Genomic DNA, 17,816 nt, shown 5'->3' on the forward strand with positions numbered 1-17,816 from the left:
ATTTTCCTGCACCTCAGTCTCTGCAATAAAGGTACTGACATCTAGAACACCAAAAGCAGCACTTCCCAAACCACCACTTGCTTTTGGCCTCCCTACCAACTACTCTTCAAGGCAACTTGGTTGCCTTGAAGGTTTTCCTCAATATGAAAACACTTGAACAGCTGAAATGAGAAAAGGAGATAACTCTCAACATCTTTTAGATCTGTATTTGTGTGTAAGCTCAAGTCACCTAAACAGTTCCATCTACAATTAAACAAGGACACAAATTCCACTGTGCAATCTTTTTTTAAATTTCCTGCTATTAAAGCCTCCTTTCTCTAAAATTTCTAAGCAAGTAAAAACTCTTGATTATTCTTGATGGGATTTTTTTTAAGTTTTAGATGTTCACATCACACCAAAATAAGAAAAATCATTTTCTTACAGATTTCAGGGAAAAACCTAGATATTGCAAAAATAACACTCTCCCAGCCTTTATTTTCCCTTTCCCTACTGAAAAATTTCTCAATACCCAGGGGTACTGCATGAAGTACCATTAGCTTCACAAGCTGTATAGCAATCTAAACATGAAGTCAAAGTGATTTCAAAATAGCAAAGACTTTATCTTATGGGCAATTACAGTACAGTAAAGGACTGATAGGTAGGAGTGAATGGAGTCATAAAAAAATAAAATAATTGTTTCAAAGTCTTCCGAGAGCTACACACAGAGAACATGACTAAATAACACAGCATGGTGCAAAATGAGAGCCATTATAATGCAAATTATGTCTTCTGAGCCTTGTAACTACAAAAGCAGTGAAAAAAAATTACTATTTCAAACCTCTTTTTGTCCATCTTTAACCCTGCAGGTTAGAAAAACAGTCCACCACAAAAGCGAAGAGGTACACCACCACCAAACTGTTTAGTACCCTACAAAGGTTAAAGGTCAATTTGCACAAACATGAGTTACTGCAACCTGAACCAGCACTACCTCAAAACCTTTCCCTACACTATGTTGGCTAAAACTGTAGGTTATTTTCTGTAGAGACAGAAGGGGGAAAAAATAAGGAAAACAGAATAAGTCTCGAATACAGTCTTTCAAAAGTTAGACCATAATCCTACACCAAAAGTATCTTGCATGCTCAGAGCTCAGCAGAATGACTTAGCACGTTGGCAAGTCAGACCTGTCAAAGCAACACTTAGAGCCGTCACACACTTGTGACGCACATGCATAACAACAAATACAAAAAGCCATTTACAGATGCATTTGATTCCCCTAATATAAGTAGTATATCATAATTACAAAACTATATGACTTAGTTACACCAACAGTCTCAAATGTTTTTTTGACACTGATTATGCAGTGAAATAGCTGTTTAATATTTTTGTATTAGCCATTCTTTTAGTCTGTATTTACTATATCCTCCTACTGAGATAAAAATCATTAACATTTCTTAATGTATTTCTGTAGGTTGTTCAACACAGACTTATTTTAATTAATTTCTGCTATGAGGTAAAAATCATCTCCCTTTTTCAAGGAAAAAAATGAGATGAAAATTTACCAGATGGCTTCGTTTTAACAGTCCCCTCAAAACATCAGAAAGCACCAATGCATTTAATTTACTGTAATCCTGTACCATGGATGCAGTATCACTACATTTTGTTCAGCATGCTCAAGATGTACATGGTGATTTTTAAATACTGTGGTGCCCTAAATACACCGCCACTGTGAATCTAATCTACCAGGTATTTTCCAAACATGAGAAAGAGCCAACAACATATCTATTATATCAATAAAATATTGTAAAGCCAATCCTATCCAATCCATAAACAAATCGCTCAAATTCACTGTGCAGACTTTTGAACCCCACATGGTATATGAGCTCAGCAGAATGCCCCCATTTCACACTGTGCCCAGCCCCAGTACTGACTCACCCAGCACTCTGCCAGAGTATCAGAGCAGCTGCAGCAAGTCACACCCACCTCCCGCTGGCCCCGATACGAGAACACCTATTATGCAGAGGTTTCTTCAGAGGCAGCCCCTGGGCCTCTCTGAGCTGCAGTCCTCCCAGACTGTCCACCCACACACTCCACCCATCAGGAATACTGACCTGCCAGAGCTGGCCTCACCTCAGCTGCAAAAAACCTGATCTTGGCTGCTCCAGCAATGCCGACTGCCTCGGGTCACCAGGACAAGCCATGTGGGCATTTACAGGGCCAGCCATAAATGCACACTGATGGTGCCTGGGACAGCTACACAGGTGTGGGTTCACCACCCCGTACCTCCATTCTATTTTACACATAATACCACTTTATGTTTGGATCTGTACCCAAACTTCGGGAACAAGCACACAAAAGGACTGCCGAACTGCCTGCTGTTAGAAAGCTTACAAGACCAAAGCAGATGATCCTCCGGAGAACAAGAATTTTAGGCACTTCAAACAAGGGCCTAAACACTGTATGTAAACATGACAACCATATTACCAAATTACCTTTTTATACTGAGGCAGCAAGGTTTTACTATGTGGTTAAATCCACGCACAGCAGTCATCTAGGAACCTGACAACCCAGCCAAGCAAGCAGTGCCAGCCCAAGTTGTCTGGGAAAGTTGCTGAAGATGTTTAAAAGACCAGAAAGCAACCTACAAGCAGAGATCTACCTCTGAAAACAAGGGGGTTCCCCTCACTTGAATGCCAATTAGCATAGCCTAAGCCAAGCCATTTTAAGGTGACTGTGACTTGTCACCAGCTCTGCATCTCCCAGCTGCCTGCCTGGCAAAGCAGATCACGAGAACAGGATCACCAAGACTAGTCCATATCCCAGGAACAGTCCTGATAAGGTAGAGAGTATATTACTGTCCCTTGAGACAGATCCTTGTGGCACTTCTCACCCTTTCCTCTTGCAGTTAGACCTCCTTAGTAGCTACATTTTCTTCAGGAAAGAGGAACAAGGACTTACAAGGACTTGTTTTTGCACCCCTTAATAGCATAATTTCAGATTTAGCAATTGCTAATATATATCTTCAATGCACCATAAGGAAATTTGTATCATGTTATAAATACCCCAATTCAGTTTCAGAACTCCCCATGGAAATGCTTACTGCACAATCACAGTGTGTTTCTTCAGTTTAATCATTATTTTGAAAGTAGTTGAAGCTGGAAAGAGCTACTCCTAACTGGAAGATGGCCAACAAGGGCATCAGCCCTACAGTTATATAAAACTGTAGTGGTGCAACTGTGTAAGCAAGTCTTCCCTAGTGATGAACAAGTCACAGGGCAGCTCAGAGTCAAGGTTAAAATATCACAGGTATCTCCTAGTCCTTCCAACAAAAATCACATCTTCCTTACCAATGCATGAAAATCACCAGAAAGCACAAAGAGTAAGGGTCTGGGAACCAATTCAAAATTGACTTAATGCCTACCACAGATTTGAGATTCTGTTACACTAGGACTCATTTTAATGTTTTTCTGAGTTGTTTCCATATCCCAAGTACTGAATCCAAGACACTTTGAACTGCAACAAGGGCTCAGAACTATGCTGGACTTGAAAAACAGATTAAACATATGATGAAGTAAGAATACTTCATTTTGCAATACAGTCAACTTTCTCTAGCAATTATCACATTTAATTGCCATCTTCATTAACTCCACTTCAATTCTGAAAGTATAAGAAGTTCAAATTTTGAGTTAACTAGGGATCAGACTGCTCTAATAAAGCACCCAGTTTCCCTCTCTTCTCCCCTGCCATCTTTCAAGACCAAACCAAAACTCCTTTACAAGACCTGTATTTACAACATCCACCTGAAACCATCTAAAATGTATTTTCTTGCCACTTGATTAAAATAATCTAATACACGACTGCATTCCCCACTGCCCTCTGGCATCCAAGTATCTTTGTCTCTTTTTGGTTCATAACATTGTACAGTATAAAAATCATAAAATCTCCAACTGAAATGCACAAGTTGGAACACAGAGACATTAGAGCTGCAGTATATATACGGTTAGATCACATGACAGTTAACTTTACACAGTTCACCACTGATAAGAGCATTTATGTTTTTCTTTTTAGCCACAAAAATACCTTGTTAATATCCTAACTCTTGTTTCGTCCATACTAAAAAGTGTCAGTGTCAATATAAAATAAAGGAAGTGCTCATATAAAGTGCATAAATAAAGTGCTCGCCAGCTGGAACTCAAAAACACTCTGCTCCTTCAGTCCCTCCAGAGGGAACTGGGATTCAGGAAGGGTTTTAGCAGAGTCACCATTTCTGTGCCCACATACCAGGGCTGTGGAAAGAAACACTGGGCAGCAGAAAAGCAAGGAAGATCATTTGTGACAACTCCGTCCATAGTTTCTATGGCTCCACGTTCTACCTCTCAGCTAACATGCCACCAAATTCATTAAACTACACACAATACCAGAATCTGAGCTTCCTCAAAAGAACAAACACAGCCAAATGACAGATACTAATTAGTTGTTAACAGAGAAAGCTTAACAGCAAGGTAGTTTATGGTGGTGATATTGTATGGGGATAACTAATTAAGAAGACTTCTTCAAACAGTAAAAATGATAGAAATTTATCTAGGACAAGCTTAAATTAAAAATGCCTAAAGTGTATTTCAACTAGTTTTGTTACTTCAGTGCAAACCTTCATGCAGAACACTTTCTAAAGTACTGCATATGGGAGGAAATAAAGCAACACAATAGAAACACAATACCCAACATGCCAGCAGTAACAGAACAGCCTACCATGGTCTTTTTGATTTGCCAAATATAAAAGTAGTAAGACAAAACAATTTTTCTTCACTGCATTTTTATGTGGCCTGGTGTATTGAAATAAACATGGCTGCCTTCCACATGCAACCAAAAGCATAAAAATTTGCAATTTTCCTAGCAGAGCAGTGGCCTCAGAGAATACACCAGCTGTGCAGTAACATTTTCCAGAAATTCATAACCTACTAAGTTGAATGCACAATGCTCTGCCAAAAAAAAGAAAATCTAGCCTGATCACTGTACTGCCCAACTACATACTCACTATGTCCCCCCCCCCCCCCCACAATAAATGTTTTATACCAGTCAACAAGTAGCTCTATTGAGCAAAAAAGCACACAAAGCCTTATTGCATTCCTTACCCTTCTCTCCTGCCACACTGCCAACCCAGGACAGCAAAGTCTGTACTGGTCTGCAATATCCAGTTCACAGGGTAATTACTCCAAAGTAAAGAAGCTCTCTTTTTTTCCAAGTTACCATTCACAGACATCAGCCAAAAACATTACTATAAACAGACCAGAGTCATACATACATGGTGTGGCACAAATGACCAATAGCGGATGAAAATGATACTGTAAACATATAGTTTTATTCATAATAGAATTTTTCTTCTAAAATGATATAAGAAATCCACTCCAGACACTGTGAGAAGGAAAAGTGAGAAGCAGTACACTAATCAAAGTCAAGGACTCATTTTACTAATGCAATACTTAGCAAAGGCATTACTGATTATTAAAATGAAAAAGATCAAGTTAAATCTTACACATTGCATAATGTACAGTAAATTTTATTTTGCTCTTTGCAGCTTACTTTTTTATTTTTAATTAGTCATACTCAATTTATTTCAGATTTTGAAGCTTGATTTTAGGGCAAACAGACTAAACTGCTCTAAAAAGAACACCAAGTTATTTCTGCCCACCAAAAAGGAAAGTAAAAGGTAATAAAATGCCTCAAACTAAACCCAAACTTTCAGTTTTCAAATAATAATTCAGGGTTTTACTACTCCAGCAGCTAACTGTTTTCCTAGGGTTGTGCTTCAGCCTAAATGAGTAACACAGCTTGGGTTCTCCTCACTGATGGAGCAGATAAACTTATTTTTGTGTAACCATCCTCTCATTTGCTCCTTTCCTTGTTACAGCTACAGCTTAATAATTAAGTAACTTTGGGGTTGTTTTCTTTCTCCCTTCAGTCCACTTCCCAGCAGCAATGAGAAATCCCTTTTGAACTTAAGACACAACTTTGAAACATTTATCAGGTTCACTAACAAGGTCCACTGAATGCAGTGAGCTTCCATATGATCCAGTACTCAAATGTCACAAATCATAGAGCTGAAAAAAGCCTAAGGGATGAAAAATGCATTTTCAACACACTCCAGACAGAATGCCTACCAATTTCTTCTTCAAAGAAAACCAGTACATCATCAGTTTCCTTGATACCTCAACTATTGAAATAACAATAAACAAAGACTAGACAAATAATTTTACCATCACCCATAAAGATGTTTATTCTTTACTTTGAAGTGGGGTAAACAGTATCATTTGAAAGAATTTGCCTGTTTCTCAATAATTAAGGCAAATTCCAAACAGCTTCTAAACATTTTTTGTAAGACTCAAAGGTTACTAAAGTAGATTAAACAAATTATGATCTACAAAATGAATTTATGTGAAATTAAGAACTATGAGCAGACAAGTTCTTCAGATTAAGATTTGCGATTTCCTCTCTATGGGGAACTTTAGGTTCAGGTCACCTAATAAAATAATAAAATGCTAGCAACATCCTCAACACTGCTGAGGATCTACTAAGACACACACTTCATTTGAGATCAATCATTTTGAAAAAAGCAGCTTAAGCATTTTCACTCATAGAAAATGTGAGTAAGCACCATGAATTTCAGCAACACATAGTCATATCCCTAACTCTCTGGCCCATGATACCAGAAGATTTCAGTGTGTTTAATAAAAAAAAAAATTCTTGTTCAACATCACTAATGACAGTTTGAAGTATTTTTAAGCTTGCAACACTAATTAACATTAGCATATTTGTACCAGGAGCGGGACATTGCTCCAAAAAGAAAGGAAGCAGGTTGAGAATAAAGCCAAACTCTGCCTTCATTCTGGACTGTGGCTCAAAGCATTTGCATCTCTAATACGGCATCAGAGACTGCTCAAGAGAGGTTCTTCTGACCTCAAGTAACAGCTTAATAGAGACTTTTTAATTATTATGACATGCAAAAACAGGTATGTTAAACTGACAGGTAGATCCCTTACCACAAGCTAAGAACCATGTTATCTGAACTCCACATGGATCAGCACAGCAAATGACAATGGACTGAATTTCCCCCTTCCAAGCCCTCCTTAGCAACACACCATGAAACCCAAATGAGCCTCCCATGAACACACTGTAATACAGCACTAAGAGAGTCAAATTCAGCGATGGAAGTCCAACAGCACCACAACACACTCCTACTTCCAGCAACAACACTTCCACAAAACCGATCAACTAGGAGTAAGCAGAATCTCTATTTCCAATTCATATTAACTGTCAGTAGATAATTCCAAATTTAGAAGTTTTTCCTTCTCAAAAGCCAAGAAAAACTAGAGAACTCTAGACATTTCTAAAAAAATATATTAGTCATCTGAGGCAAGAGGCACATACTCAAAATGCTTCATGAAAATTAGGCTCAAGGGATGATAAATTTCTTTAACATTGCAGGAGGGGGACGGGGCAAGCATCCTATATTTTACTTTTCATTCTAAGAGCTTCTCAAAGAATATAAGATATTAGAAGAAGCAGTGATGTTTCTCAACATCTCAACACACACCTCAGATGGGAGTTACTCAAATGCAGAAACTTTATAAAAACTGTGTATTTAAGTATTTTTAGATTACAAACAGCAGAGTAAGACTGTGAAAGACTGACATACCAGACCCCTGTCATCACAAACTGTAGTTTGATTAAAATCAGAGGTCATGCAAAACAATTTCTGCTTACAAAGGAGAAAAAAAAGTAGTTAACAAACACAGCTCTCAGACTATTTGCCCTCTTTCTATGTATCCACAGCACCAAATTAGGACTCCCACTCAGAAGCTCCAAACAATTAAGATATGACAACTTAATCTGCCTAACAAAATCCACTGAGCAAAAATAAGGTTAATTAACTACAAGGCCAGGTTGTTTAGCAACTCTCCAATTTCTTTTGATGTTTTGAGGATAGCTCCTTGAGGACAAAGAAGTTTAAGCAGAAGACCCTGTGAATGCAGTATTACTTACAAACGAACTTGCAATAAACGTTTCCATTACTAGGCTTAGAATATGGAAGGTGAAACTACAAGTTTTTATGCGTATAGGTAGTGCCATGCAACAACAAATGCTTTTCTTGTGAACTTCATCCCATCTCAAGTTTCATTCATCCCAACTGAGCATGCACCATTCAGAATCAGCAATTCAACAAGTACATGATGTTGCAGAAGTACTAGAAAAAAGGGAGTCTGTGTTATAAAACATTACTGCAATCCTGTAGGAAGGTCAGTCACACACGTAACAAACTTATATCCTTAATCAGAAACCTGTGGCAGAATCAATGTCTAACCACGTTAAAATAAGTCAAGAAAAAAAGGCTCCCTTCTTAAATGTGTCTTAAAAATAGTAGCTGTAAGTCAGATTATCTCAAATTCGTATCTTAACATATACCAAACACAACAGAAGAACCAACCTCTACTTCAATACCAGGTAATTCCTTGAGTGCTACTTATATTTGCTATTTGAAGAGAATTTCCTTTTTTTTTTACAACTACAGCAATGCCCATGACTCAATAAAACAGAGAAAGCATTATTTCACCTAAAATTTAGATATTGACTGATCTGCCTATAAACAATTCTGGAATAGTTCAGTTTTCAGAAAGATTACTCTTTTTTTTCCTGGACAGGTTATTTCTTCACCACAAATGAGCAACTTAACTTGAAAATATTTAGTATTAAAAGCAATTGGTCAGTACACTTTTATGTAACTTGAGAAATTATTCGGTTTAGACAAAATATATCTTCAGTTCTGGACATACTTTGCCACACATGTATTCATTACAGTATAAATATGCAACAAGCATAATTTTAATTTCACGTTTATTTAACTGTCAACCAAGAATTGTTTTTGAAAAAAAGAGATGCTAGTTATACTCAAAAAAATTACTTTATTACTTTCTTTCACATAGAAGTTCTTCACTAATAAAGGAATGCTGGCCCACAGCTCTGGGAGGAAACAAAGATGGCAAGCAAGGATTGACCTAAGAATTAATATATATAGTGTTGTGGTTTTAAAAAAAAACGGATTCACAGCTTTATTTCAGGCTGGCCCAGCTCAGCTTAACAAAGCTTAGCTCAGCTTAACAAAGGTATTGTGCAACAGGGCTTTCAAGCATCTAAAACACAATAGGTGACAAGACAATTTATCTCTCTTCCCACTAAGTAATTATTGAATACATACATAAAATTCAACTGGTCTTTCCTGGAACTACCTTACTAGAGTAAAACAAGCCTCTTCAAAAAAGCTGTAGTTATGTTTACTATCTCAAAATCTATTTTACAATTGTTTGACTGCCTAAGTGTCTCATTTTATTTCTCTAGTTAAGTAAGTACTCTCCAAAGGACAATACAAAAACTGCAATCACTATTATCAACAGGGTCCAGCCAGTATGAAGTGAACTTTATACTACTTGAATTTGAAGAGGATCACATTATTTCTTGTATTAAAGCAAGCAAAAATTGCATTCTTTCAAATGAATAGTTTTTTAAAATTAAGTCTGTGTTAATCTGTCAGCAGCAGGTGTCTGAATGAGGAATTTACTCAAACGACTTAACTAGATGAGGTCTAAACTCCTCCCTATGTTGTTCAAGGGGCACAGCTGGCACCAACATACCAGCATCCAGAAGAACATAATTATGTGAAATAAACATAACAGAAAAAAAAAAAAAAAGAGTGCATTACCTCACTTGTATTGTGGCATTTATGCACAAAGTGCATTACTTATTATAAATCTTAATTTAAAAAAAAAAAAAAATCTTTGTGGTTTTTCCACATTTTGGAGTGAATAGGTATGTTTGAAACATAAAAATGAGACGAGCAGGAAAGACCATAATTTCCTTTCCCTGTTTTTGCTACTGATAAAGATGAATAATTGATAACTCTGCTGCTCCAACAAACTCAGTAACAAACCTAGAAAAACACTGAGGAAGACTGCTGCTTTGGAGGACATAATAAAGCATAGCATTTAAGAAATCTGGAAAATCATCGCAGAGGAACTAACCTGTGTAGCTGGGATGGAACTGTAAATCTGCTTTGTAAAAGTATTTTCAGAAAGCCTGACATGCCTGAATATATACAGCAGGTCACAGAAATTAAAATGACAAGTATCAGAAAAGTAACAATAAAAGTTTAGACCAAAAAAAGACCTTTCCAAGATTTCTGCTGCCTCTCAGACATAGGGAATTTAGTTCATTTAGCTTATTGTTTGTATTTCTGGCTGCCTTTTCCTTGTCATGAAGCACTTGAAAACCGTTTTACATCTCTTTTTTTTGAGTGATAACAAAAGGAGGGTATTAGCATTTTTTGTCATACCTCTGCTGCAGAAACAAAACAAATTATGTTTTAATACTGCAACAGAAAAAATTCCATTTAACTTTGACAGACTGTTCCTTTGCAACTACAGTCACATTAAGGAACAGATGATTATCCCAAACTACTACACGGCCTAATCATAGGTCTCTAGGCCTCATTTTTCATTAATTTCAAACACAACATAACACTGCTGCACGCATGGAAAGGTAAATCGAGGCCACAAAAGCGCAACAGACATCTCTTAATGCATCTGGTAAAAAAAATGAAGTCTCTTGTCAAGTCACCTGCTCAAAAACTTATCTCCCTTTCCAGTGACCTGAAGGACAGAGTTTCCAAGTGGACATACCAAGGGGAACCTTCATCACTGTCTGCAAGTATCTGAATGGAGGGTGTCAGAGGATGGACCCAGGCTCTTCTCAGCAGAGCCAAAAAACAGGTCAAGAAGCAATGGGCACAGACTATGGTGCAGGAAGTTCCACCTGAATATGAATAAAGTTCCACTTTTTTTACTGTGTGAGTAACCAAGCACTGGAGCAGGCTGCCCGGGGCGGTTGTGGAGTCTCCCTCACTGGAGAGATTCAAGAACCATCCCGACACAATCCTGTGCCATGTGTTCTAGGATGACTCTGCTTGAGCAGGGAGTTTGGACCAGACCCACTGTGGCCCCTTCCAACCTGACCCACTCTTTGTGATTATTCTTTAATAGTACTCCATCATACTACTTCCAGTTAGCAGGCAAGTACAAATTTGTGCCTTAGAATACACATCTCACTTCACAAGCTCAAAAGTAGGGAGAAAAAGGGAAATAATCCTTATTGAAGAGCTACACAGGAGATGATCTCTCTGCACAGCAAGAGGTTTTTCCCTGAAAATGCCCATGAAATTGCATAAAAGCCTGACTTTGTAAACAAATGCAGTTACTATTGCAAGTTGAGTGCCATTAAATTACTATCATTCACAGTAAAGGTATTACAGCATCACCTCCCCTCGCAGCCAAAAGAGAGGTAGAGCATTCTCTTCCAAGTTCTGCACAGCTTCAGTGATACGTGGACACTGGACACTTTACACTGAATAGGCAGAAATGGCCAGGAAAACAAATATAAACTGTCAATAAAAAGTGTTTCTCTCAGAAAGCAGCCATGTCCCAAAACATGGTTAAGGAATAATTCTAATTGGGGGCCACTGGGGAATACAGGGCAAAATGCTACATAATTTACAAACTGCTATCCTGACTAGGGCCTAGTAGCAGGCCACTCATCAGAAACTAACAGTTTTCATTACTTCTTTTCATCTTCAGAAAAGCAGCCCTAAAGTAGCTTAGTAAACTGTATATTCCAGATCTGTTAAGTCAGAGGCAAGTGGCATATGTTAAAGCATGATGCTAAGTAAGTCATTCCCTTCTGATTAGCTTACATACCAAAACCAATGAAATTCAACGAATTTTGTATACTGTCAGTTATTTTCTCTTTTCCAAAACATATAATATGCTTCTGTACAGGAGCTTATGAGATCTAGCAGGCAGACTGACTTGAACATGCTACCTATGTTTACAACCCAAAGAATTCTTAAAACTAAGATATATATTTGCCTAAACAGAACAACTATAAATGGAAACCCTCAGAGCACCTATTTACAGATCTGAATTCTATACTCTCACATATAAAAGAATGTAAAAACAGTAAGTAAAAATTCCCAATGTCAAAGTCCTAATAGCAACAGAGTTTGGGAAGCAGCTGCATCAACAGGTTACTAACAAATAGCACTGCTTATTAACATTTGATGCAGCCTCCATTTCAGATCAAGTCTCCCATTAATACATCTTTTACTCTAGCAACCTACACCAGATAACTTGAACTTCATTAAGAGAAACAGAGAACTCCATCCACCTACATGAATAAAGACTTAGCATTTAATACCACCATATTAATATCACAATTCTTACCTAATATCAATAATATAAAATTAGGGGGTTTTATCTTCCATTCTGTGCTAGTTAAAAGCAAGCTTTGCAGGTATTTTTCAAAAGCAATTTTCAATGCTAACATTCTAAACCTCTGGATTTAAGAAATACAAACATAAGTCGTATCTTTTACTGTGATTCTATGAGCACACACTTCTCAATTTCTTTTCTATTAGAGATCCTCACAATAGACTAACACAAAGAAGTGGTTATATAACTGATTCTGCAAAAACTCACAGAAATACTGCCAAATCCACTGAGTAAATGGAAATCTATTTTATAGCTGAAAGTTCTAATCTTGAAAGCAAACTTAAAATTAAAACCCTGTCTGAAGGCAGTAGTAACACTTAAAAGAAAGCTTTTATAAATATCATAAAACAGAAACTTATTTTTCCAAATTTTTTTTTAAGTCCAAAGAAAAGCTTCTAAAAGATGAATGATCCTAGAAGAATCCCATTTGCCTTAAAAAACAAACCAGCCACCAACCTCTACCTCCTTTAAAGCATGCAAACAGCCATCATTCAAGGAACAGTGAAGTGAATCACTACATCTACACTTGGCTGTTAGGGGGTATTCAAAGCATGTTTCATGGAGAGCTCATTCTCTTTTGTGATCAGACTTCTCTCATCCCAGCTTTGACCATATAGGTACAGTCGGGAAATGGTTTTTATAGTAATGAATAATTACTTCAACATTAACAGCAGTTAGTAGTAACTACATAGACAGAATCTACTCCAGCTTCTTCCTGAAACCTTCACTATGTTCCATTACTCTCAGACTTGCCTCTTTCCACCGACACTGCAATTTCCTCTTTACAAGGCCCATTGCCTGAGCATCTTCCATTCTCTTGCAACTGCCCTAACACCCCGTTCATTGTTTGTTTCACTGGCCAATGATCACACTAATTTAATCAGCAGTTCCCCTCGACTGCCAGGGATGCCAACACAAGAACCTAACACAGTTCTCTGTTTAGGGCTGTTCACTATCCCTTTGCTATGAGGACTCTGAACTCCTTCAGGAACCAGTGGAAACAAAGCAAACCAACAAAGAATCACAGAACTCCACCACCACTTTGATAAAAACAGGAACTCATTATTTAAAATATTTCATTCAGCCTCTAACAGCAGTAAAGTTTTTAATCTTAGAATTGTATTAGTAACGGTCCTCACTGATAAATATTCTTAATTGCCAATTAAAAAAAAAAAAAAAAAACCAACTCATGTGCAAAAGAAACAGTCACAAAGTTTCAATTATACTTTGGAATTTAAATATCACAAGTTATAATCAAATTTCATTAAAAGAGCCTACACTGCACAACAGCACACAATTTAGCAGATTTCATGCTATGTACATTTACACTATCCAGTTGTTATTTTAAGCAATTCAGCAAGATCATGGCATGGAGCAAAGTTTCAAAGTCTCTTAAACACAAATGTAGTGAAACATGCAGTATTTTCTTCACAGTAAGAAGCAACTGAGTACAGGTGGCTTCACTGAACTAACCTTTCTTGCAGGAAGTTCTACTGTGTATCTTAGTGGGTCATTCTGCTCTGCATTGTTAAGGAGAAACACCCTTTGCCCTTTTTATAACAAGGGCTGCATCTCGCATGTTTACTCTTAAATTATACATATCTATATATCTCCCTTTCATTATTCTCAAAGCTACACAACCCACTGGCCTCTTTATTTTCTTTCCTGTACACCAGCATCTCGTCATTCAAACATTTTAAAAGACCTACAACAGCCTTCCATCCTCAAGCATGAGAGCCCTCAAATCTTTTATTTCCCCTTTTCTTTAATGGAAACATTTTTCCACATCCACAAGGCCCTTCACAGTTCTATTCCCCATAAACAATGCTGGCTTTAAGTCCCTATTTGTTACTGTTAAGAAACTTCACACTTGAGCTGGTCTCATAAGACCCCCTAATCTCTTCAAACCCCACACTTGCCTATAGCAGCTGACCTATAAATAAGAGATGCACTGAGGGGGGGAAGCTGTTCATTGTGTTTTAAACACTTGGGTACAGAGACAATGCCCACACGCACAGGGACCTGAAAGCAAGAACAAAGTTAAGGCAGTTTTTTGACATGCTGGATGTACAAGTGCTCTTAGGAAACCAGGGATGTGACAAAAAACATGCAATTACTCCACCGTGTTTAGTCCAAGATAAACTTGGAAGTCTCTCTCCAGAGAACGACTGTCTCTGTACACAGTCTCTTTCCACAGAAACCATGCAGTAAGCAACTTTGAAAAATGCTTTGTTTGCACTGTATCAGTATGGAGGGCTTACCCGTAACACATTTTAAAACCTTAATTGAATTTCTCACCATGGATTACAATTCTACAAAAGATTCTGCCATGAATAAGCTGTTACAAAAATAAGCTGTTACAAAAAATACCTTTATACACATACTAAGGATATTAATAGGAGGTGGTTCTACCATTCTTGACTAATTAATTTACAATCAATTCCAGCTCTTATATTTTAAACATGTACACTTTAATCTTGAAATGACATTTAAATGACATTCTGCATTTACCACAAAAACATGAACCAGTCATGACTGAATCAGCGTGCTACACCACTGAATCTTCCTGTTTCTCTTCAGAGCTAAAATTATTAAGAGATGTCTGGAAGTTCTTTCTAAACATTGAGCTGAGAGGGAAAGATCAGATTAAATCGGCTTTATTTTCAGTAGTAATACTCCAAATTTATGTCCTATTTTGTTTCCTAAGGTATGAGAGAAGAGATTGTTTGGAACTTTAATTCAGTTTAAAATAAATACTAGAAAATAAATACTAGAGATGTTTCAATGAGATTTGCTCTGTTAAGTTCAGCTAGATCACAGGAAGGCAGTAACACCTGCAGTAGTTTCAAATCAAGCAGCACCAATTTTAAAATAATGCACAGCAATTACAAAAATAAAAACCACTCAGCTTCTTTTCTCCTCTACAAAGAATGCAAAAAGAAAACACGACAGACAATTACAGTAGTATCAAAGCAAATTAATACTCTTCTATCATATAAAGGCTTAGATGAAAAATGTTAGCACTTTTGTAGTGTTTTTCTTTTTTCCACTGTATGTCTCTAATTGCAAAACTAAGGGAATGCCATAGCAATAGCAGCCCTTCAGTGTTTTTCAACAGACAGAGAAAAAGGTAAATAATTTTGTCTTTTGCATATTAGCAATATGCAAATGTCCATTACACTACAGCATTTCGTCTATATTTTAACACCTACCTTCAGTTCACACTGACAGAAATATTCAGTACATCCAAGACAAATTGATATCCTTCTGCCCACATCTGCTCAGCTTTGGTTTACTACATACAGTACACAGGATTTAACATAATTTTGGTTGTTTTGAATATATTTTCCAAAGGTGAAACTGCGGTCAAACTAGCCTTACTAATGACACACATACACAAAAAAAAAATCTGTTATTTGCATTAAACAGTACAAATGTTCAACTTTTAAAATTAGTAATTTCCCTCAGACTGTTGAAGACTACTTCCTTCTTCCAGTCTGTTAACACATAATGTGAAAACAACTGCTTTCAGAATAAATGAAACTTTCCACTGTCTTAACAACTAGGAGAAGGTACAGTGGAATGGTGTTCCTTTCATTTACAAAATTACAATTAATTCATTTTCCTTTATCCTGACTGCATGCATACATGCTTCCTACCACTCCCCACCTATTAAATGCAGCTGGACCCTGTAAGGACTTCAGAATGTCTTTCCTACCTTACAACACTTCCAACACACAAATAAGCAAATGCACTTCCCCACATAGAGCCTCATCCTCCAAATGTTTCCATATATGCATGATTCCACTAAATGCAGCTCCCTTCAAGCAAAAAAAAATACTAACTGTAGAAAAACTAAGTAGAATTGTGGGACTAATATCTTTGGACAGGTAAAGAGGAAATAAAAGAGGACACCTCTGTATCCTGAAAAATAGTACAGAATAGCAGCATATGGGCATTGTACATGCATTTAATTCTGAGATTACTACATTTTCAACAATGAAAATCAGTGTATTAACAAAAGAGGCATATTCTTATAATCCATCTACATACTTCTATGAAACTAACAGTGGTCTATGGAGCCTCAGCATTAAGTCAAAGAAGGGAAAACAAATAGGATTTATAAGAATAATTGGGTACCATGAACACATTTGTGGTGTGGAACTAGTATTTCCTAAAAAGGTACTTCAAAGATACTTATTTTATTTTATTGTAACGATTATATCAAGTAAAACTAGTGCAGCAATATATGTATATATGTACATCAGAATTTGTTAGCTTTATACAGAATAAAGAAGCACTGATTTAAAGCTCCAAATTCTCTACTTGAATACTTCACCTTGTACCTTGACACAAAGACCAACAAACAAAAGAACTTTTCCAAATTCAGACATTAACTGCAGTTTTCTGAACTCTGGCTGTTTGTTAACTAACACAATTTATTACCTGGAAAATCCTCCTCTTTTCCTAGGAAGCAGGGATACAAAATACGATCAGTTAAAAAATACTGGGGATATTACTACTGTTTATAAACCTGTAAAAACACAGGAGGCTGACTTGACTGTGAACACACTTCTTAAAGCTCCTGTCATGAAAGGGTCTAGTATGTGCTACCTTTGATCACCTATTAAGAGTTCCACATAGCAACTAAACACAAAGAAGCTTTTTTCATTTCTGATGCAGTTTAGTCTATGGAGCATGTACCTACACAGTACAGCATCACAATACACAAAGTTATTAAAAAGGATCCAAAACAGCCAATACTTATTGCTAATGAAAAATCAAAAAACACTATTTCGTGTTATCAAGTGTGGCAGTATGTCTAAATAAATGAGACATACTAGTTAAAATAATGAAAAAAAAGGGTTTATTTAATCTTTGGGACTATAAGGAAAACTACCATACCTGTAAAAACCAGAAAATTATTAAGTGTTACAATGCCTCAAAGATTACTTCCAATTAAATTCCCGTTTTGGGTTCACCACAGTCACCCTAGCTGAGTACAAGGCTCATTTAGTGTAAGGCATCCCCTAAGTGATAACGGCTAATTTTAATGAGAAATTAGTGATTGGTTAAGTAAAAGTTTGTTAAAGATAACTCACCACCATCCCTCTCTCTAACTCTGTGAGTATGCACACTTTTTGCTTTACTGTGCCCTGTGTTGTCACCGTATTTGTTTTCAGGGCTGTCAGAGCGCCGCAGCATTTTATTTGGTGGTGAAGGATCTGTGGTGTCTCGCATCTTGTCATGACGGTGATCACCACCACTGGGGTGACTCTTGGATGAGTACTTAAGAGCCTGGAACAGATCACAAGAAAACAGGCATTCACGTTAGATGGGAAATTTAGGGATTTTTTTCTTCTCTGTCAAACATACTTTTGAAAGTTAATTAGTTTTCCTTTCCTATTAAAAAAAAAAATCAGCATTAGTCTTCCTAGTTTTAATTACCTGCATTAAAGCAACAAGTTC

The 17,816-nt window shown here is 36.9% G+C and overlaps 1 protein-coding gene across 3 annotated transcripts in view; it reads right to left on the minus strand.

Moving 5' to 3' along the window:
- Nucleotides 1-17,816, minus strand: part of WAC (WW domain containing adaptor with coiled-coil) — a 55,965-nt gene that overhangs the window by 36,149 nt on the left and 2,000 nt on the right. For all 3 annotated transcript variants that reach the window (XM_083875926.1, XM_083875925.1, XM_083875927.1), the window contains exon 3: nt 17,450-17,645. In XM_083875926.1, coding sequence (XP_083732052.1) covers nt 17,450-17,645 — 196 coding nt within the window. The remainder of the gene's footprint in view (nt 1-17,449; nt 17,646-17,816) is intronic.

The sequence above is a fragment of the Zosterops lateralis genome (assembly GCF_965231275.1).
Source record: "Zosterops lateralis genome assembly, chromosome: 1".
In the NCBI taxonomy this organism is placed as follows: Eukaryota; Metazoa; Chordata; class Aves; order Passeriformes; family Zosteropidae; genus Zosterops; species Zosterops lateralis.